At 38.4% G+C, this 22,326-nt stretch overlaps 1 protein-coding gene across 7 annotated transcripts in view; it reads left to right on the forward strand.

The window, feature by feature from the left end:
• Window positions 1-22,326, forward strand: part of dmxl2 (Dmx-like 2) — a 61,385-nt gene that overhangs the window by 35,972 nt on the left and 3,087 nt on the right. Inside the window, exons 20-45 of one of the 7 annotated variants that reach the window (XM_052582438.1) lie at window positions 629-798; window positions 1,893-1,990; window positions 2,136-2,301; window positions 3,458-3,722; window positions 3,933-4,699; window positions 6,593-6,883; window positions 6,982-7,173; window positions 7,277-7,353; window positions 7,502-7,629; window positions 8,531-8,779; window positions 10,675-10,725; window positions 12,986-13,179; window positions 13,351-13,484; window positions 13,806-13,891; window positions 13,993-14,194; window positions 14,311-14,428; window positions 15,552-15,617; window positions 16,043-16,129; window positions 17,538-17,659; window positions 17,745-17,883; window positions 18,879-18,939; window positions 19,020-19,147; window positions 20,606-20,683; window positions 20,879-20,970; window positions 21,055-21,107; window positions 21,230-21,447. In XM_052582438.1, coding sequence (XP_052438398.1) covers window positions 629-798; window positions 1,893-1,990; window positions 2,136-2,301; window positions 3,458-3,722; window positions 3,933-4,699; window positions 6,593-6,883; window positions 6,982-7,173; window positions 7,277-7,353; window positions 7,502-7,629; window positions 8,531-8,779; window positions 10,675-10,725; window positions 12,986-13,179; window positions 13,351-13,484; window positions 13,806-13,891; window positions 13,993-14,194; window positions 14,311-14,428; window positions 15,552-15,617; window positions 16,043-16,129; window positions 17,538-17,659; window positions 17,745-17,883; window positions 18,879-18,939; window positions 19,020-19,147; window positions 20,606-20,683; window positions 20,879-20,970; window positions 21,055-21,107; window positions 21,230-21,447 — 4,232 coding nt within the window. Of the gene's footprint in view, window positions 1-628; window positions 799-1,892; window positions 1,991-2,135; window positions 2,302-3,457; window positions 3,723-3,932; window positions 4,700-6,592; window positions 6,884-6,981; window positions 7,174-7,276; window positions 7,354-7,498; window positions 7,630-8,530; window positions 8,780-10,674; window positions 10,726-12,985; window positions 13,180-13,350; window positions 13,485-13,805; window positions 13,892-13,992; window positions 14,195-14,310; window positions 14,429-15,551; window positions 15,618-16,042; window positions 16,130-17,537; window positions 17,660-17,744; window positions 17,884-18,878; window positions 18,940-19,019; window positions 19,148-20,605; window positions 20,684-20,878; window positions 20,971-21,054; window positions 21,108-21,229; window positions 21,448-22,326 lie in introns of all 7 variants that reach the window. The other 6 variants (XM_052582437.1, XM_052582441.1, XM_052582440.1 and 3 more) reach the window with 6 other exon arrangements.

Consider the following 22,326-nt stretch of genomic DNA (forward strand, 5'->3'; position numbering starts at 1 on the left):
TGTGTGTATGTGTGTGTGCTCTTGTTTTTGTGACATATCAGGACACAGCTCTGTATAATGACATGGGTATGACGCAGGTATTACAAGGAGAGGGTGACTTATGAGGACATAACCCATGTCCCCATTTTTCAAATTGCTTATAAATCAGAGAATGTAAAAATGCACAAAGTTGCCTGTGAGGGTTAGGGTTAGGTGTAGGGTTGGTGTAGGGCCATAGAATATACAGTTTGTACAGTATAAAAACCATTATGCCTATGGGAGGTCCCCACTTTTCACAAAAACAAATGTGTGTGTGTGTGTGTGTGTGTGTGTGTGTGCGCGCGTGTGCTACATTGTGGAGACCAAATGTTTCCCCACTTTCAGAAAAAAAGAAAAAAAAAAAAGAAAGTGTTACAGTGCAAACAGGTCTCCTAAAAGGGCTGGGTTTAGGGTTAGGGGATAGAAAATGTAATTTGGTCAGTAAAAGTAATAGAAGTCAGAAATTCTCCACAATTCACAGAATCCTAACGTGCGTGTGTGTGTGTGTGTTAATTTTCCCTGAGTGCTGCATTCATTTGTTGTTATAAATGAGTGAAAGCCTCATGTATTTCTCTGGTCTTTGGTCTTTATACTGAATTTGTGTGTCCAGGTGTCTCCACATGTCACTTTGCATGGGCGTTCCATTCAGAGGCTGAGGAGGAGATGCTGAACATGATTCCTGCCATGCAGAGAGGAGATCCACAGTGGTCTGAGCTCAGGGCGGTGGGTGTTGGCTGGTGGATCAGAAACATTAACACACTGAGGCGGATCGTGGAGAAGGTAAGGCCACTCAAACATACTTGCACACATAGCATTATTTACACAAAATATGTTTTTCCATTGCTTCCCAATCCTGTTTCTGGAGCCCCCTCAACCATACACATTTTGTGTATCTCTTACTCTCTCTCTTTTTTTTATATATAATTCATGTTTTTTCTATTGTATTTTTCATAAAACCAAATAGGTAAGTAACCACTGCTATAAAATAGTAGTGCTGATAAAATTTTAGGAATATTATTGGCTAATAAAAATGTTCCAGAAACAACAACAGGAAGATTCAGGAACATTTTCCTGAAGGAGAATCTCATTAACCGCTTTTTAAATATTTTGATTCCGGCCTTTAAAATATTCAAAGTCTAGTGATCTAAATTTTAATTATTTGTTTGACTTGCACTCTCCATTAAATTAGATTAATTTCTAATGCATTACAATTTTACTTATGTGCATTTCAGTTCGTTTCAGTTAAGTTAATATTTTATTCAGTTTTTTTAATAAGATCGGTGTCTGCTCCACCTGAAATTTAGCTTCAGTTCAATTTGATTTAATTTCAATCCACTTGACATTTCATTTGACATGAGTTCAGTTTTGTCCATTGCATTTCTTTACATTTTCATATCAGTTGAAATGTCATCTAATTTTACTTAATTTAAGTTGTTTATTATCATTATACAGTAAAAAAAAAAAAAAAATTCAGTTAATTTTAGATCCATTTTTATTATTTAGAATTTTAGATTCGTCTATATCAAGGACGATAACAATAATATAATTTTACGAATAATTCTAAGCTATAACAATAACAACCCAGAATGATTGCTGGAATCACTTTCAGATCAATTTTTATCAAGCTGATGAATGCTAAAAACACTGACAACCAGATACAGTACATCCTGCTTTGAAAAGCTTGTGCATTTAAAGTGGCATTTTGAATTACCCAAACCTAATTTCCCATTGGTGTAGACGCTAATATAATTTCAGTTATCTTTACAGTAATCGTTCTTGGTGTAAACAGGTCTTTTGAATACTATGCCAGTGGTGATATTATAGTTTACAAATTAAATTTAAAAAGTAAATCTCTGCTTCCTTTTTTGCATTAGGTTGCCAAAGCAGCATTTCAGAGGCATAATGATCCACTGGATGCGGCTCTCTTCTATCTGGCCATGAAGAAGAAGGCTGTTCTCTGGGGTCTTTTTAGGTGCTTTAAACCCTACTGACTCTTATTCATGGGATCCAGTGTTACCTTAACATATCTCCAATGCAGTGTGCTGTTCCCTTGATGCTGTGTTGCTATGAACTCTTAAAATCTCTGTCTGTTTATTTATGTATTGATTTCCGTGTAGGTCTCAACATGATGAGAAGATGACCCAGTTTTTCAGCCATAACTTCACGGAGGACCGCTGGAGAAAGGCGGCTTTAAAGAACGCCTTCTCTCTCCTGGGCAAACAGCGCTTTGAGCAGTCGGCTGCATTCTTCCTGCTTGCTGGCTCCCTGAAAGACGCCATTGAGGTCCGCACTGTCCTATTTTAACTCTGCTGAAATTCATTCCCAGGAGAATATAGAAAGTGTGTGTTGTTGATCTTTTAGATGTGGAGTCTGCTTAGTTTGGTTAGGTTTGGTTGTGACGTCATAGAGCGTGTGGTAGTCTGTGAAGAGTGGAGTGTGATATAACAGCCCTGAGTGGTTCAGTTTAGTCAAAACATCCCAGATAAACTCCCCTGATGGACATATGACTGGTTTAGTGTCCCTTGGGCTGGATGTCTGACAGCACACAGTCAAAACACAGTGATAACACCGCTCGTGAGAGATTACGACAGTATGGGTTAAAATCAAATGTGTGGAGCTAGGAAAACAAAGTCGCTCTGCTTCTGTTGTAGCTTATTTATTTTTATTTTTAAAATAGACAGATGAAAAGTCAGATATAATTTTGACTCATAAACTCATCAAAAAAACGTATGGTCATATTTTACCCTAAATTCAAAAGAAAAAAGGGGGGAATATATTAAGCAAGAAACTTAAGCCGATTATGAATTTTTTAAAAGAGTAAAATGTGTAATTATAATTTTTATGTTTCAGGTTTTCCAATCAAATACTAGTAAAGTAGTATGTAATGTGTCCAAACCTTTTATTCTTGTGTTTTTGAATAACTGTCATTATTTAACTGTCAATGTGTATTATAATTTTATGGTATTTCTCGTTAGATTCACAGCTATACAGTGATGTTTTCAAGTAGAAAAATGCTTTATAGTATTTTTCCATATTATGTTAATGAGAATTTTAGGTTAAAGGATGCTTAATTGTTATTAGGGCTGGGTGATATGGCCAAAGAATTTGCAGGATAAAATGTTCCATATTAGTCAATATCGATAATTACCACAATACATTTTTTATTTATTTATTATTTATTATAACTTTCAATTTTAAAGCTAGATTTTTGACTGCATCGTTGCACGCAAGTGTTTCTCTTGTTTGTCAGTGCTGTTTCATCTGGCTTTAAACTAGTTTAAAGTTAAAAATATAATTCCCGTAAATATCGTAAATAATTATCGTTATTATTTTATCGCCCGCCTGTGATTTGTGTTTAATGTAATTTTTACAATGCATTAGTGTAAATAAACTTGATATGATTGGTATATTGTCTTGACATGGTCTGTCTCTCTGGTAGGTTTGTCTGGAGAAAATGGAGGACATCCAGCTTGCGATGATTGTCGCTCGTCTTTACGAGGCTGATTACGAGAGTTCCTCCACCTGCCAGGGTATCCTGTACGAGAAGGTTCTCGGCTGCAACAGAGATGGAAGCGGGTTCTCCTGTACCAAACTGCACCCTGACCCGTTCCTAAGGAGCATTGCATACTGGATCATGAAGGACTACACAAGAGCCCTGGACACCCTGCTGGAGCAGATTTACAAAGAGGATGATGAGAACCCTGGTAACGAGACTCTGCATCACAGCAGCTATTGACTGCTTTAATAAAACAGTATCATGATAAATACTTAAAATGTTAATAATAATAATCGCAACATGCAATGCTTAGGAAAGACAGCTAGTAATTTTACACTTATCAACTACTGAGTAAATTTGTAACTAATTATTTTAATAACAGTGTTTGATACAGAACGTTTCTTTTTTTCTTTTTTAGATGTTCTGGTGAAATCGTGTAATCCTGTCGTCTTTAGTTTCTATAACTACTTGCGTGCACACCCTCTGATTATTCGACGACATTTTGCCAAGCCAGAAGCATCTGCGGTTGTAGTTGGTCTAACATCAGAACGCAACAGTGCAGATGAAATAAACCTTATAGAGCGGAAACTCTTCTTCACCACTGCTAACGCTCACTTTAAAGTAGGCTGCCCACTCCTGGCTCTTGAGGTCTTGTCCAAAATCCCTAAAGTCACTAAGAAAGCGTCTTCTCTGAGTAAGGGTTCTTCTGTGGCCAACGTCACTGGTGCCCAGCCACAGGAGAATGGAGGAAAGGCTTCAGATCTCAACTGGGGAGCTCCTGCCCTCTCCAGTCAGTCCTTGGGAACAGACTCCTCCACCAGACTAGACTGGAGTCAACCGATGGTTAAAATTGAAGATGAGGGTCTACAGTTGGACTGGGGTGATGATAAGGAAGAAGAAGAGGATGAAGAGGGTGGGCTGACCATGAGGAAACCAGAGGTGGAGGATGAGGAGGCTAAAAAGCCATCCAAATCAGCAGCCCTACGGCATGAAGACTCAACGGGCGAGTCTGAAGTGGACGTGATCGCCGAACAGCTGAAGTTCCGAGCCTGTTTGAAGATCCTCATGACGGAGCTGCGGACGCTGGCAACAGGATATGAGGTGGATGGTGGCAAGCTACGATTTCAGCTCTACAACTGGCTGGAGAAAGAAATCGAGGCCACGCACCACATCTGCAACTATAAGGTTGGTGCTCACCATCTCATTGCAAGTTTTCAATCTCAGATTGAGCCTTGATTGGGATTTTGATCAACCAGAATCACTATATCCCATGAGATGGTCTATCTCGATATTGTTTTGCATTTTGACAGTGCATGGTGACCAATACTCAGAATTTGTGCTCTGCATTTAACCCATCCAAAGTGCACACACACAGCAGTGAACACACACAAACCGTGAACACACACCCAGAGCAGTGGGCAGCCATTTATGCTGCGGCCCCCAGGGAGCAGTTGGGGGTTCAGTGCCTTGCTCAAGGGCACCTCAGTCATGGTATTGCCGGTCTGAGAATCAAACCCACCACCCTAGGGTTAGGAGTCAAAGTCTCTAACCACTAGGCCACGACTTCCCCTCGACTACTTCTAGTGTATATAATATTAAAAATACACAAGAAATTCACATTGTATATTTTCTAAATTAATGTTAGATCTTCTTGTAAATGGTTGATCTGTGCAGATGTTTCATTTGGATTCTGTTTAATCTAAATATCATAACTGGACCTTCCAGTGAAAATGACTCTGGGGACGAATGCAGGACTTCTCCACTTCAACCAAGTCCATGCTTTATTTAATTGAAGCCAATATCTTTTCCATAAATGAACACAAGGAATAATATTTCGTTAATTTACATGCAAAGTATTAATATATAATAATACACCGCAATACAGGTATGTAACTGCATGCATTATTACTTCAGCATTTAATGAATGTAAAATACCATACAGAGATGTCTGTGAATGATGAATTATGTTGTGAGTGATTGATTTAAATGGACAGTTAAAAATACCTGAATCATTAGAATGAATTGAACAGCTGAAGTTTAACTCCAAGTCCCAATTAAAATCTGCTAGAAAGAACTAAGTTATTGTACCGAAAGTCTCGGAAACTGAATTCCTCAGAAGTACATTAAAGGGGGGGTGAAATGCTCGTTTTCACTCAATATCCTGTTAATCTTGAGTCCTTCATAACTCCAAAAAGTCTTTAGTTTTATTATATTCATAAGAGAAAGATAGTCTGTACCGATTTTTCCTGGAAAAACACGACAGGCCGGAAGCGTGACGTGTGGGCGGAGCTAAAGAATCACGAGCGTGAGTAGGCTTTTGCGTTGAGAGCGTCTGGAAGCTGTGACACAGATCCAGAGGCTGAAATTTAACAAGAGCAGCATCAGCAAACGACGTCTCTATGTGTTATGTACTAAAACTGTATATATTTGCTTAGCGGTTTTGGAAAATGACTAAGTTCCACTTTATGTCGTCTTTTTTTTTTTTTTTTTTTTTTAAGCTGTACATGTGGAAAGTGCAGTTTAATGACAACATTGCATGTTGTTTACTTGATGTGCTCACGCGCTGATAGCTAAGTTAAAAACACAGAGATATTTGAAGCAGTTTTACTCAACCAAAAACACACTTCTGTGACATTTCGCGATGCTTTCGCTCTGATCAGTGAGTCTGTGCTCAGCCTCTCAGTGCTCTGCTATACGGGAGTGCGCGCTCTTCCGGCAGAAGTGTCCTTAGGACCCATATAAGGAAATTCTGCTCCATCTAACATCACACAGAGCCATACTCGAAAAAAACTTTCCGAAACTTGTGACAAACCGGAAGGAGTATTTTTGGAACAAAAATACTCTTTCAAACGTACAAATTAATTTTTGAAACTTTGTCCATGTTTAGCATGGGAATCCAACTCTTTAAAAGTGTAAAAAACTCAGTATGCATGAAATAGCATTTCACCCCCCCTTTAAACTGATAGCAAAATCCATGAAGTTGATTAATTGTATTTCCAACAACATATTATTCAAACCTGAATAAACATTCAATATATTGGTCATCCCTGATCTGTTTGGGATATTCTGATATGTCAGTTTGAAGGAAAAGTAGCGGCAGGTCAGCTGGAGAAGTGGGGTGAAGATGGATCTCTGGACCTGGAAGACTTACAATTCCAGGGTGAAGTAGGTGCGTACGAACGTCATCAGATGGAGCGACGGCGTCTGCAGGCCAAGCAGCTGCATGCAGAGAGGAGGAAAGCCTGGCTGAGAGATAATCAGGCTCTGCTCAGAGTCTTCCTCAGTTACTGCAGTCTTCACGGAGCCAAGGGTGGAGGAGTGACGTCTGTCAGGATGGAGCTTCTCTTCCTGCTGCAGGAATCTCAGCAAGTGTGTCCTCACATGATGGTCCAACATGTTGATTGATTTATATTGTGATTGGTTGGTTGAGTGTGTTCTCATGTTATTTGTTGGTTGGGTGACCTCAGGAAATGACAGTGAAGCAGCTTCAGTCACCACTTCCCCTCCCCACCACTCTGCCCCTGCTGTCAGCCAGCATCGCTCCCACCAAGACGGTCATCGCCAACCCCGTCATGCATCTCAGAAACCACATACATGATATCCTCTACACCATTGTCCAGATGGAGGCTCCACCACACCCTGACATACTGGACGACCGGGTAAGAGACACACAAACAGACTCCCGCACAAATAGAAAGATTGTATAAAGACTATAAATTGTGTGTGTGTATGATTCTGCTAATATGTGCACGTTTATTTCAGGTGAATGCTTTACACACACTCGCTGCTTCTCTATCGGCCTGTATCTACCAGTCGCTGTGTGACAGCCACAGCTACAGGTACAAACATCCCCCAACTGAAAAAATTACACTGATCTTAAAATGCTTCTAAAGATTTTGTACCTGTTCTGAATGGCATACCATTGTTGTAACTCATAAACGCAGTCATTGACATATGCCTTCCTTCGTGTGTGTGTGTGTTCAGCAGTCAATCGGAGGCCAATCAGTTCATGGGGATGGTGTATCAGGGGCTGTTACTGAGCGACAGGCGTAGACTTCGCACTGAGAGCATCGAGGAACATGCAACACCCACCTCTGCCCCTGCACAGTGGCCAGGTAACACACATCAGATATGACTCCACAGAACACATGCAGAGAAATGGACAGACGGACGGATAGTCATTTGGGCTTTATAGTAATGTCCACCGCGGGACCGTGGCGCAGGTGCCGCCTCGGTTCTGCTGCTTGCCGTGTCCCGTGTGAAGAGGCTCACACGGGGCACAGCGGGAGGTAGGGTCATAGCACTGCTGCAGCATTCTCTCATCATTTTGGGGTGTTTTGTCATTGTTTTGTTTTGACATTGTATGTTACAATTGTAAACTTAAATTCTGAACCTTTAAAGCAGGGTCTAAAAATGTATATGGTCTTTTTTATTAAATCAATTTTATACGTATTATACATTTAATCAAAGGATCCTACAAGCACTTAAATTGTTCCCTCTTTACACAAAAAATAGTTCATTAACATTGAATGTTACAGGGACTGATTATTGCAAATGAGGATCCCACTGTGTTCTGGTCATTTTAATGTATTTATTTATTGCTAAGGTTTGCATATGGTGGTGTGTTCCTAACGACAGCTTTCCTAAAAATATATCCTATTCCAAAAATAAGAAATATCCCAATATATCGCCTTGCTTACAGTATCACAGTGCATTACAACATATCGTACCGCAACCCATGTATCGTGATACGTATCGTATCACCAGATTCTTGGCAATACACAGCCCTAGCTTATTGTGGAGAGAAGATATGATTGGATATGTGGACAGATAAGTGGATGGATGAACGGAGAGAGTGGATGGATTGATGGATGGAGGGGCAAATAGATGAAGCATGCACTGGATGGACAGAAAGTTGGATGATATACAGGATATATGCCTGGATAGGCATAAAAACTTTTTTTTTCACCTTTTACCCATCACTGGCTCATTGTGTATGTTTTCTTCCTCTCACAGGTGTGTCATCTCTGATCAGTCTGCTGGCGTGTGCTCAGGGTGATGATCACATTAGTCTGAAGGTCATGTTGTGTGAGGCAGTAGTGGCTGTTTATCTCAGTCTGCTGATTCACGGTCTTGGCACACACTCTGGGAACGAGCTCTTCCGGCTGGCCGCTCATCCCCTCAACAACCGCATGTGGGCCGCTGTGTTTGGGGGAGGGGCCAAACTTATTGTCAAACCCAAGCGTCCATCTGAAATCACTCCAGGTGAGTATTTTGCTGCCTTGTGTTTGTTGGTGTCCTGTCACATCTGTGAAGAAACATCTGTTTTAAATGTCTTGAAAACAGTCTCTGGGTCCTGCAGTACATAAATCAGATTTCCTTCCTTGTTAGCTGCTCTCAAGGCAGCAGGGTCTGAGGGGTCAGAGGGTATAAAGGTCAGAGATTCTGACCCACCGACCCTGACGGTCAATCAAGAACCGTCTCAGACTGAGGCTGCTAACAATAGTAACACAACTGTGGAAACAGCACAGCCAGAGAGCTGTGAGTAAAAGCTCAAAGGCACTTCCTCCACACAGGAACAGAAAATGAGATAGGAATGATGGACTTCCAGTGTTTCAATTAGCAAATAAGTCCAGTGATTAGATATATTGGTAACACTTTTACAATTGCTAAATTTGCTACATTTTAAATGACAACAAATTATAAAAGTATAACCATAAATATTTTCAGTAAGGGTTCATGTGTTAACATGAACTAACAATGAAAACGGCTTCTAAAGCATTTATTAATCTTAGTTAATGTTAATTTTAACATTTACTAATACAATGTTTCTGCTTTATTCATACATTATTCATTTTATAGATAGATAGATAGATAGATAGATAGATAGATAGATAGATAGATAGATAGATAGCCAATCAAAACAGCATGTGGGTGGAGTATTTCTAAAGAAGGCTTAAACCCCCCTACACCTTGTCCATCAGTGGGGTATAAGCCTCTTTTAAGGTGGTCAGACCCCCCCCCCCCCCAAACTGTAATCCTCACCCTAATTATAGATTAGAAAGGATTAGAAAAAATGAGTGCATGAAGCCCCTAGATATGACTACATAATTTGGAACTAATGGGTCTACTTTTATTTGTGTGCACTCACAATATAAACAAAATGTGCTTTTGTAAAATAAAGAAAACAAACAGGGTGTGCTTTTTGCAATCTCGTTCTCTGTGAACAGAAGCCCTTCACAATAATGAACCGAAACTTGGTAAATACTTGCCTCACAGTCTAAAGAAAGCTTTTAATTACTACTTTAAAATGCAATAGTTCAAATCGAAGACAAAAACGCTTTCATTATGTAATCCATAAGGATGTGTTTCTCTCTAAATGGTGGTCAAATGGAGAGATGGCGAGACCTTTTTCTTGAGTGTTCACATAAAAACAATTGGTTTATATTATATATAGTCTTATATAGGCTATTAGGTGAATGTAAATGGTTGAGAAACAAAATGCACATGTAATGCTATATTAGATCCGTGCATGAGATATAAATAAACCTAGAAAAAACCTGCTGCTTTCTGTCATTACTGAAATTGAAGTAGCTACTGTTAATTTGTATTTTGTTTTTGTTTGTGCTATTGCTTGTGATTTATTTATTTGTTCTTATTTTATTATTTACTATTTACTTGTGTTTTTTAGTTAAAATAAATTAAATTCTGAGTTTGAGTTTGAGTACATGTGATTAATAGTACTGACACCACAGCTGGAAAAAATCCTAAAGGAAACACTGTACATTATTAAAATCTAAATTTATATCATTGTATAATTTAAAATATTTGAGCTAAGATGACCTACCAATAAACAGTTGTATTTTTATTAGCTAATTATTTTTATCTAAAATTAACTAACAATGAACCATATTAGTGTTACCAATGTATTATAGATGGCAGGACTTATCTATCATTCAATGACTGTTCATGTGTGGAGAGGTGCTGTGTGCGTTTGCGGTGATGTTTGTTCTTTTTTTATGTCACATTTCATTAATTGTTAATTCATCTGTCTGCTTTTTCACATGTCTTTTTTGTGTTTGTGTGTATAATTTACTTTTATGTTTAATTTGTCGTCTCATCATCTCATGTGTGTTTGTGTGTATGTGTGACCATCACAGCCAATTTGGAGTCATACAGGCAGACAGCGCTCCAGTCTGAGAATACACCAGGTAGACACACTCCCTTCACTTGCCTCTTTGTTCAGCATTTTAGCCTGTTTTGAAAACTAGTCTAGATGTAGTTGCGTGTGTGTGTGTGTGTGTGTGTGTGTGTGTGTGTGTGTGTGTGTGTGTGTGTGTGTGTGTGAGAGAGAGAGCGCGAGAGAGAGGCAGCCGACCTCCCCTCTGCGTGTAGAGATGTGGTGAGTGCCTCAGGCTCAGGTGCACACCAGCTGTCTAAGGTCAACATGCAGAGAGTTTGTTCTGTTCCCTTTCTGTCTGAACTGATGAGACCTTTGTTGTGAAACCAGATTTTATTATACTTATTTTTTTCAAGGGCATATTGTAGAAAACGGTAAGATTACATGATTTTGTTTATAAGCTGTTTACTGATGTTTTACCTTTTATTTTACCTCTCTGTATTTAACTCTTTCAGTTAATTGCTACATTTAGTTTATTTTCTAATTTAAGTTTTTAATCTAATATTTATATTTTATTTCTTCTTTTTTTTTATTACCCTTCCTTTTGTAAAGGTTGTAAAGCATTGAATATTGCCCCATTAATGTTCTGTAAATCCATAATCTAGGGTTTCCAAACTGGTAAGTGCTTCTGGTGTCACATAAAAGCACCACATTTATAAAACAGTATAAAATACCCCAGTGATTAAGATTTTGTATTCAAACTTGTCGGCTCGTGGAATTTTGTCAAGGTGTCGTCTGGCAGCACTTTAAAAAGAAGATCCTTTGATCAACAAAGTAAATTTATCTGTCTGTTTCCCTAGCAGCTCTTTGTTTCAAAATAAATAACACACACACACACACACATTCTCGCACTCACAGACTCTTGCCGCAATACTTTCTCTTTGAACATGACTTCTGAAAGATGATGTTTTGAGGAGTTTCTTCTCTTCCGATTTCTCCTCCTTTACATTTGAGATAAACTTTCCACACTATCAGAATCAAAACCTGCTTTAAATGCTAATGAGACGTCCTTCAGCTCAAAAGAAAACACATCAACACAGAGATAGAGAGAGACTCTTCATAAACCAAACCATATATATATATACCACTTGTGACATTTAAAAACAAGTAATATGTTTTAAAAACACAACTTATTTTATTAATTATTACTATCATATAATTATTAATTGTTATTAAGCATGTTATTGTATTTGTTATTTAGTTGTACCTGATGAAGTGAAACAGGATAACAGGGAAGGTTTGTTTTCTTGACAGTGTGCTGTGGCGTGTGTATGTGTTTGAGGAGTTTGTTATCATGACATACGCTCTGTAAATTCACAGGGACCCTCTCAACTTTATTACCATATTTTTCGGACTATAAGTCACACCTGAGTATAAGTCGCATCAGTCCAAAAATACGTCATGATGAGGAAAAATACATATATAAGTCGCATTTATTTAGAACGAAGAACTAAGAGAAAACATTACCGTCTCCGGCCACGAGAGGGCGCTCTATGTCTTCAGTGTAGACCACAGGAGCACTGATCAGCATAGAGCGCCCTCTCGTGGCGGTAGACGGTAATGTTTTCTCTTGGTTCATGTCTCTTAGTTCATTTCTCTCGGTTCATGTCAAATTATTTTTGATAAATAAGTCGCACCTGACTATAAGTTGCAGGACCTGCCAAACCATGAAAAAAAAGTGTCACTTATAGTCCGGAAAATACGGTACTCATGAACCAGCTGCACGGCCTGCTGTGAAGCTCAAACAAATGATCGACCACGTGTTTATAGTAGATGCCTAGTATAGTAGACGCCTTCTCTTATTTTAGGATAAGTTTGTGTTCAGACAGGATTCTTTTCGTAGCTTCTCTAACTTCTGCTCTGTCGGTTTATTGGCATGACCTTTTTTAATGTTTTTAAAATATTTTACCTCTCTGGCTGTGTTTGGAAAAGGGCAGTAACTTACTGCTTACTACATACTACGCAGTTTATACCTGCTGCTAGGAGTCAGCAAATGGTGGCCACTTATCATTTTGAAAATACATATGTAATATTAAGCATTTTTAATCAAATTTTGTCAAGAAAGAGATTGCCGTGAAAAGTCAGATTCATTTGTGAAACTGGAAACAAAAGGTTGAATTGAGTGAATAGCGTTGTTGATTTAGTATTTTTCGCAGTGCACGTACTGCATATTATAATTTTTTTCCAGAAGTAGCAGCTAGTATGCCATTCCAAACATAGCTCTTTTAATTTTTTTTCATGATGTATGAGTATTGTAATTATCTCTTACTCTCTGTTTCTCTCTCCTCCAGCATTACCTCCCCCAACCCCTCCCGCTGAGGATGTGGACCGACAGCGACGCAGGTTTAACATGCGCATGCTTGTTCCTGGACGTCCCGTTAAAGAGACTCCTGCCACACCTCCTCCCATCCCTGTAGAACGGCCCACCTATAAGGAGAAATTCATTCCACCTGAGCTCAGCATGTGGGATTACTTTGTGGCCAAAGTAAGACTGCATCTACTGTACATTAAAAAAAAATGCACTGTATATACAAAAACATGAGCTGTTTTTTGTTCTAAGTACACATTTTCATCAGTTTATAAACCTGAAGAGCAATTATCAGGGTGTCTGTCTCATTGCTCACTGTCAGTGTGAATGTGTTTGTGTTTCCTCCAGCCTTTCCTTCCTCTCTCTGACAGCGGGGCAATGTATGATTCAGATGAGAGCGGTGGTAGTGACAATGAGGATGATGATGATGCCTTCCTCTCAGACACGCAGATGACCGAACACTCCGAGCCAAACTCCTACAGGTGAGATTATAACCATCAAAAAAATTTCAGAAGAATTGTTACAGAACTTTCTTAATAAAACTAAGATAAGGTATGCTCTAAGATATGAACGAATTGCACAGGAATGCATTCTGCATGTATTTCATGGTAATTTTAAACTCGTTATTTTTATGAATGAGGTAAAGAGATCTTGCTGCTGAAACTGCCTTTTTTAAATTGTATTACAATGAGCTAAAGTTATTTTGGTGTTTGGTGACTGACATTGGTCCTGTGTGCACCAGAATACATGTGTTTAGTGTGTCATGTAAGTGTGTGGACTGAAGGATGTTTGTGTGTTCGCAGTTGGTCTCTGATCCGTCTAGTGATGGTCAAACTTGCCCTGCACAATGTCAAGACATTCCTGCCCCTGACAGGACTGGACTTCACAGGTGCATGAGAAGTAGAAATGTAACCTTAACATGCTCAGACTTTTTAGAAAGTAAACTAAATAATCCACTTCCATTTCCTGTGCCTCTTTGTGTTGTCTCAGAGTTGCCAGTGACGTCTCCCCTGGCCAATGCTGTGCTGAAGACACTGGAAAACTGGGAACAGATTCTCTTGGAAAAAATGAACAAATTTGATGGCCCTCCACCAAACTACATCAACACCTACCCCACAAACCTGAGTGCAGGGGGAGGACCAGCTATACTCCGACACAAAGCCATGCTAGAGCCAGATAACACACCGTTCAAGTGAGTATTTGCTCCAGATGTCTCCTTTAAATCAAAGACTTACTGAATCTTTAAAGAATTATGTATATGTATATACAACTGTACATCTGTTTTTTGTTTTTGTTTTTTCGCTTCAGGTCAAAGCACCGCTTCTCCTTCCCTGCTCGCCGTCTATGGCATTTTCTGGTCAAACAGGAGATGCTCCAGGAGACTTTGATTCGATACATCTTCACAAAGAAAAGGAAGCAGAGTGAGGTAACTACAGAAAACAGGGGTGGGGCCAGACACTGGCAGAATAAATGGGGCGCAAGAGATTTTAAAAAGGCAGGACCAGTCATAGTCATGTGACCACCCAGCATCAGTTACGTCGATTCATTTCCATTAAAAAATACTCTCTCATGGACTCATGAGATCCATCTATCTGTCCAAAGTATGTGATTTCAGATGCAGTCTAAAGCCCTATTCGGGCAGGACTAGTACTTTGAACTAGGTACTTTGTGATTTTTATTTCCCGTGCAAATCTGAATCCCATCCAAATATGAATGTCTGTGAATTTCACAGCATGTTTTCTTGTGTGAATGGTAAACTACCATAGACACTCTTCCTGCTGTGCACATTTTTGATTCTTTGGCCTCCCAGCAAAGAAATAAAAAAAATAACAATAATACAACCAAAAGCCAAATCACGTAAATTGTTAAGACTTGGCTACTGTAATATCAGCATCAGGTAAGATTACTCACCTTCATTTCTGCAATGTTTTAGTTACATGTGTAACTTTATGAATATTAAACATGGATTTACTACAAATAAATAAAAAAATAAAATAGCTAAACAAAAGTTACCATGGTTTTCACCAACATTTAGGCAGCTATTAGGGTGGGCCAGATGAAAGGTAATGCAGTAGGCGGGGCCAGAGTGAATGTATTAAATAGGCGGAGCCTAAGTGCAGCAATGAAAGCTGTGGAGAGAAGTTGGGAAATTAAAGGGGTGGAACAAGAATGAGTTGCCTGAATAAAAATTATTAAAAAGACTCGGTTTTATTTTTTATTTTTAAGTTTTAAATTGGTACTAAAGGGAACTTCAAGAGATTCAGCTTGTTTTTTGAAACAAGATTTTTTTTTTTTTTATCAAATAAATATAGAACTTTTGTAAGTGGCCATCTTTTTATGTTGAGGGTAAGTACTGACACAGATGGCTGGAGGGATTGTGCATGCTATCTCAAGACCATCTCTCTGTTAGAGCTCCAAATGAGATTCATTTTTGTCTTTATTATTTAATTTGTTTTTCTCCATCTGTTTGTCATTCGTGCATGTGTTTTGTGCTGTGCCCCGTGTGTGTTGTTAATGTGTATGTGTGTGCTGTGGTGTGTATTGTGTAGTCTTTAGATGATCATGTGGACCGCCTCATACAAAACTGCGTTACTGGAGCTCGAAAAAACAACAAGGTACTGAGACACTCAACGGGACTCGCCTCTCTGTGAAACCCTATCAAAGCTTTGGGCTTCTGTCATCTGTTAACCTGCTGTGACCTCACACACATATACACACACACAAGTCTTTTTCTTTCCTCACATCCCCTAACTTGTCTGGCTCGGCACTGCTCTTCCTCACTAACCGCCAGCGGTTAACCAATAGGACTGGATTCTGCTTCTGACACCATGTTTAGAAATTCAAGTAATAACTGTGATTAAGTCATGTTTTATCCTCTGAGGAGGTGTGTACATGGTCTCAACTGCATGTAAGCAGTCTTCCTGCTGTTGCTGCTGTGTGTGTGTGGATTATGTGTGTGTGGCCGATTATTTAAAAAAACTGCAGTGCAGCTTAACAGACTAATACGAGTGTGTATTTGTGTATGTGTGTTTTGTTGCAGGTGGAGGCTGATATGGGTTACCCAGGAGGCAAAGCGAAAATCATCCATAAAGAATCCGACATCATCATGGCATTTGCCATTAACAAGGTAAGGGCATTTCTACTGTATCTGTAGTTCTATTATAGAGACAGTGGCTCTGTTAATGGCCTTTAAATCAGTTTTCAAAATCCGTTATTTTTCATCTAGTCTATTTATATTTAACCTCAAATCAGTGTTATGCTGTGTTCACACCGAACGTGAATAGAGCGTCAAATTAGTAGCTTGTAATTACTAGTTTGCCACTTGAACATTTTGAATGCATTCGCGCGTCTAGAGCGAAATAGACGCGCATAGAAAGCAAGAGTTTGAAGTGAAATTGACGCGTGTCTGAGGCGAAATCCACTTCTTGTGGGAGGGGCAAGTGCTAAGCGGTTGTCTGTTTGCAAGATGGCTGATGTTGATCGAGCACTCAGGTCTTTTCCAGTTTTTCCTGCACATTCCTCTGAATAAACACATTGTCTTGTTAGCGAAAAGTAGCTGTAGGCTATATTAGGGGGAAAATAGTTGTGAAAAACGGCGGGAAGGAAGCGGGTCGATAAACATGTAAGTTACGTGACTCAAAAGTTAAATTTACAACTATTTACAACACACTCTTCCAAGCGAGGTCCTTTTTATTCCTGTCTTGTGTCGTATAGCTCCGGGTGACTGCTCACTGACAACATCAGTCGTTCCTCCAGGTTGAATGAGTGACTTCTAAGCAGGCTCCTGATTGGTTAACGCGGCGGGAATTGACGCCAAAGTCAGAATGTTCAACTCGCGTCAAACGCTAAATGGCACAAAAAGCAATATTCTCGCGTAGCGCGCGTATCTTGCCAGACGCTCAATTCACACTATTGATAAGGGGAATTCGCTTCTACCGCGCCGTGCTAAACGCCTCATTCGCACCGCGAGACCTCCAGACGCGCGTAAACGCGTCTTTACATCGACTTAACATTGAAATCATTCACGCCAGATGCTCTATTCGCATTTGGTGTGAATACAGCATTATATATAATAAAACTACAGTGTTCCTGTAGCTCAAGTGGTAGAGCATTGCACTAGCAAGCACAAGGTTGGGGGTTCAAATCCCAGGAAACACGTTAGGAGAAAATTGTTAGCCCGAATTCAATATAAGTTGCTTTGGATCAAAGCATCTGCTAAATGCATACATTTTATATAATTTTAATTTAAAATCAGTTTAAACTCAAATCAAAGTTCTTTATCTATAATTAGATATTAAGTTAAATTTGGAGGATTTTTGTGGAGTGAGGGGAACTGAAGTACATATTTATTTCCCTGTGTTTTATAGTCATTTCTGAATGTAATGCAACTTAAAATACACAAATGTGAATATTTTTCTGTAAGCAATGATATTTTAATTTCTACACTCAGAAGTAAAATTTTATTTCAAAAGAGGAATGTTTTAATGTCCCATTTAATTTGTGTTTTTTTTTTTTGTTTTTTTTTTTTCTCTCAGGCTAACACTAATGAAATAGTGCTGGCGTCCACTCATGATGTCCAGGAAGTGGACGTGTCCACGTTGCTCGCAGCTCAGCCTTACACCTGGATCGGAGAGGACTTTGACAAGGAGTCTCGCAGGTTTGTCACCTGACTGTGTGTGTTTGATTCATTTAGCTCACAGATCTGAAGGGACTGCGATGAACATCTTGTTTTCTCTGTGTAGTTCTGATGATGTGGATTACCGCTCGTCGCACACCAACATCGCCCAGGCCAGTGCTGGTCCCTTTGCCCCCCAACAAATGGCAGCATCGTCCTCCATGCCATGGCTGGGCAGCGGACAGACCAACATGGGTGCCAGTGTGGTATGTTAGTCAGACTGTTTTCTGTGACGTGAACGATGTTAGCAAATAAACTTAGGGGAAAAATGTATACTAACCACTAATCAAATAAGCAGATTTGTGACAGGTCTGTTTGCATCTTTTGTACAGTCGGTCATTTTTATTTTTTTTGCTTCCACTGAAGCACTAGATGATTAGATGATTCATAAAATCATGCTGGAAAGCATGATCATGAGATTTTCTTGCAGATTTTCATGCAGGGTCAGCAGTAGAAGATGAAAAACAAATGAACACTGAAATAAATTCAGATCCATGTTTCTTTTTAATGCAGCTTTCTAAAACTTTACAACTTTCCTCACATAGTAGTAATGTAGAGGGTTGTATTAAATGTGGGAAAGCCCGGGAAAATGCGGGAGAACCCCACTGTACATATGCACACATGCAGATTCATGCTGGCCACATTCCCACAGAGCTGCATTCGCCAATGAAGAACGGCTTCTCAGTGTTTTCTTTTGGCTGCTATCAGCAGAACACAAACAGTAAGTCTTGGACTCAACAGAGCTCTTGATGAGTCTGTATTGAGCTGATAAGAGCGTTTGGAGGTAGCAGAGTAAACCGCAGACAGTCCGAGCGGCCCAAGGTACAGACCTGCGTCATCACATCAACCTCCACTCTTGTTCTCATTCACAGCTGATAAAGATGACCTGATGGAGTTGGCGAGGCTACTTTCAAACTAGCTTTCTAAGTTCTACATGCTGCTAATTAATTCAAGTAGTTCAGCTTCAGACAAATTATCTTTTGAATGTGTAGTTAGCTAACAGAAGATCTGATCTGGTATCACATGGAAATGATAATGTGTAATTGTGTAATTTATGGTACATTTGCAGTGAACAATCCAAGCGAATCTTTCACTAAATCATACTATAGAATACTGTAAATTGTATTGTTAAATATTAAGAATCTTATGTGTTTGAGAAGGCATCTCTCATGTGTTGAACTGTGTGTGTAATTTGTGTCAGATCATGAAGAGGAACCTGAATAACGTGAAGAGAATGACATCTCATCCCATCTATCAGTACTGTGAGTGTCTCCTTATTTCACACACAAACACTGTAAAGTTTTGAGGATACTCCTGTTTGACTTCTTCGTCATGTTTTCAGACATGACGGGAGCTCAGGACGGCAGTGTGAGGATGTTTGAGTGGAATCGTCCACAGCAGCTCATCTGTTTCAGACAGGCTGGAAACGCTCGAGTCACACGCCTCTATTTCAACTCACAGGGCAACAAGGTATCGAAGCATGTGTTACCAAAATTATTAAACCTTATAACCAAGTGACTTATTTTTTATTTTATTTTACTTTTTAAAATTAATTCACTTTTATTACTAGACATGCACTACAGTTCAAAATATCGGCTCAGTAAGCTAAATAAATACTTTTAATTCAGCAAGGATGCATTAATTTGATAGAAAATTGACAGATGGGACATTTATGGGCCATTCTAAAGAATTGGTGCATACTGCTGTCTCACAACAAAAGAAACATATTTAAAAATAATTTAAGTATCCAAATCTTAAATGCTCACTAAGAGGCTTCTATTATCAATAATATTTAAAATATTAGTAAGCTTAATATATATATATAAAGCATTATTTATTGGGTACTTTCAGTTGGGAGGTGGCTTTCCCAAACCCTAACCCCTGAATTTCAGCATATGAAAATTAAATTGAAATAATTAATTAGTTTATTTATTTATTTTGCAGTCATTACCGAAACATGAAATGTTTTGTCAAAAATAAAGTATACTGAATTATCAACTTAGATGTTCTGATTGATCGGATTTTGAATAGTGTGTATTCAGATTAATGAATCCCTGACTTTGAAATCAGTATGATCAACTTGTTTTGCCTTTTACAAAGAAAACTTGGATTCCAAATAAAACAAATCTTATAAATTACACTTGAAATATTGTTCAAAAATTTAATTGTTATTGACTTACCTCTGAATTTTAATAAAATAGCAAAAATAAGGAAAAAATCTTAATAGGTCTATATAAACCTTTTAATTAAATTATTCTTACGGTTTTTCGGTAGTAACAAATTTGAGGAGATTCCAAAACTTTAGAAAATACAATGAGAATTATCTGCACAGTTACTAGAAATGTGTACGTTAAATATTATACAGTTTGAATACATACAAACGGAGTTTCCAACTCTGACTTTGGACCAATTTTGTAGAATGGCCCTCATATTGTTAAAATATATATTTCTATTTCAAATAAATACCGTTTGTTTGAACGTTTCATTCATCAAAGAATCCTGAAAAGAATTCACACTTTCCACATAAAAAATATATTAAGCATATTTTTTTCCATTCATATTAATTAAAAATAAGTAAAAGAAATGACAGATGAAAATCCAGCTTTGTCATCACAGGAATAAATGACATTTCAAAACAAAAGATATTAAAATAGAGATGGATAATTATCCATTGAAAGTGCTTTTGACCTTTAGACGCTGTATAATAATTTCCAGGTTCATTTAGTGTCTGTTCATGTTCTGTTGACTTCATAGAATTGAGTGAGTTCATCAGTGCTGTGTTAATTGTTGTCTGTGGTGTTATGTAATAAGTCCAGTACAGAAGCACATCTGTCCAGGGAAGGTCATTTAAATGAATCATTCTGCAATATACATCTAAAAACATTCACTCTGCGGTTAAATATCTTCATTCTTTCCGTCTTTCCGCAGTGTGGTGTTGCAGATGGCGAGGGCTTTTTGAGCCTCTGGCAAGTCAATCAGACCTCCTCAAACCCCAAACCGTATTTGGTAAGAGCTTTATCTTGGTACTGCACGAGCCTTAGATTACTGACAGTCACAAACTGCCCTCACAGTGTGATTGAATTAAAGCATGTGGCATCTGCAAACAAAGATTACTGGAACTTTTATTAAAACTAACTTAACTATTAAATATATGTCACCATATAATATGAAATAGTAAGCATCTGTGTGTGTCTGTCTCAGAGCTGGCAGTGTCACAGTAAAAGCTGCGGTGATTTCACCTTCATTACATCCTCCAGTCTGATCGCTTCAGCAGGACAGTCCCATGATGGCAGGTCAGTTAAATTATTTATCTTACTGTCATATAGAAACATACTATAAATGATATTTTTAAGGAAATGTTTCACTTTCTTCCACAGGAATGTTTGTTTATGGGACACTCTGGTCTCTCCAAGTAACTCAATGATACACGGTATGTCCACAGGCTCTTGAGGGAAGATGTTTAAAAAAATATGTTGAATAAGTGCTTTTTTTATATATATATATATATATTGTTTAAAAAATATATTGTAATGGTATTTCTCTATATTCCAGCATTCCAGTGCCATGAGAATGGTGCAACGGTTCTTCAGTATGCTCCTAAACAGCAGCTAATCATCACGGGCGGCCGGAAGGGATTCGTCTGTATTTTTGACATCCGTCAGAGACAGCTGCTCCACACATTCCAGGCACATGATTCGGCCATCAAAGCGCTGGCCATGGATTCAGCTGAAGACTTCTTTGTCACCGGCTCAGCTGAAGGGAACATGAAGGTATATTCCTCTAAAATGACATAGTTCAAACAATAAACAACCTCCTGTTGCGGTTATGTGGATGTTTAGGCTTTATATATATATATATATATATATATATATATATATATAGAAAACATATAGATTTAGATTTAGTTTTGAAAAAAACTAAAAAGAAATAGTTAGACTGAATTAAATTATTGTCATACTACAGATTTTTTTTTTTTTTTTTTTTTTTCACCAAGTCAATATATATTTATCAGCTTTTACATGTTTTGTCCAATGCGACTTTCATATGTCACTTGATTAAAAAGGCTGGGAAGATGTGTAAAAATAAATAAATGGAAGAAAACTTTAATAAACATGAGAAATTACAACAACTCTAAGTTTAAAAAGAATGTTACATTAATGGCATATGTGTAACGTTAGAGGAGTCATGACGACAAAGTGGGAATCCAAGTGCAAGCTTTAATTCAGAGAGCGTAGTAGGTGACAAGCAGGGTCAACACATCAGCAAACAACAACAGCAGAGACAAGGCAAAAGAGTAATCCAGATAAACACGCAAAGGTCAGGGCAGACAGGTGATTGCAATTGATGACATGTCCAGGCAGAGGATTATGGGAAATTGAGTCCGGGGTGAGTGGAACAGTCAGTGTAGTGTGAGAGTCTATGTGGTTAACGGAAGTTCAGTGACTGGACCATGATAATATGAATGTTCTTGTCAGTCTGAACAGATTTTTGCACTGAACATTTATCTTGGTGTAAACAAGCCTTTAAGTCTTTGATGATTGTGTATTTACAAAATGAATTGTTCTATTCAGGATATGTAATGTAAAGAATTTATCATGTTGTTTTTAAGTACTATTCATACCTATACCAAAAATATAATTGTTTTATAT

This window comes from Carassius gibelio, chromosome B18 (genome assembly GCF_023724105.1).
Source record: "Carassius gibelio isolate Cgi1373 ecotype wild population from Czech Republic chromosome B18, carGib1.2-hapl.c, whole genome shotgun sequence".
Taxonomy (NCBI): domain Eukaryota; kingdom Metazoa; phylum Chordata; class Actinopteri; order Cypriniformes; family Cyprinidae; genus Carassius; species Carassius gibelio.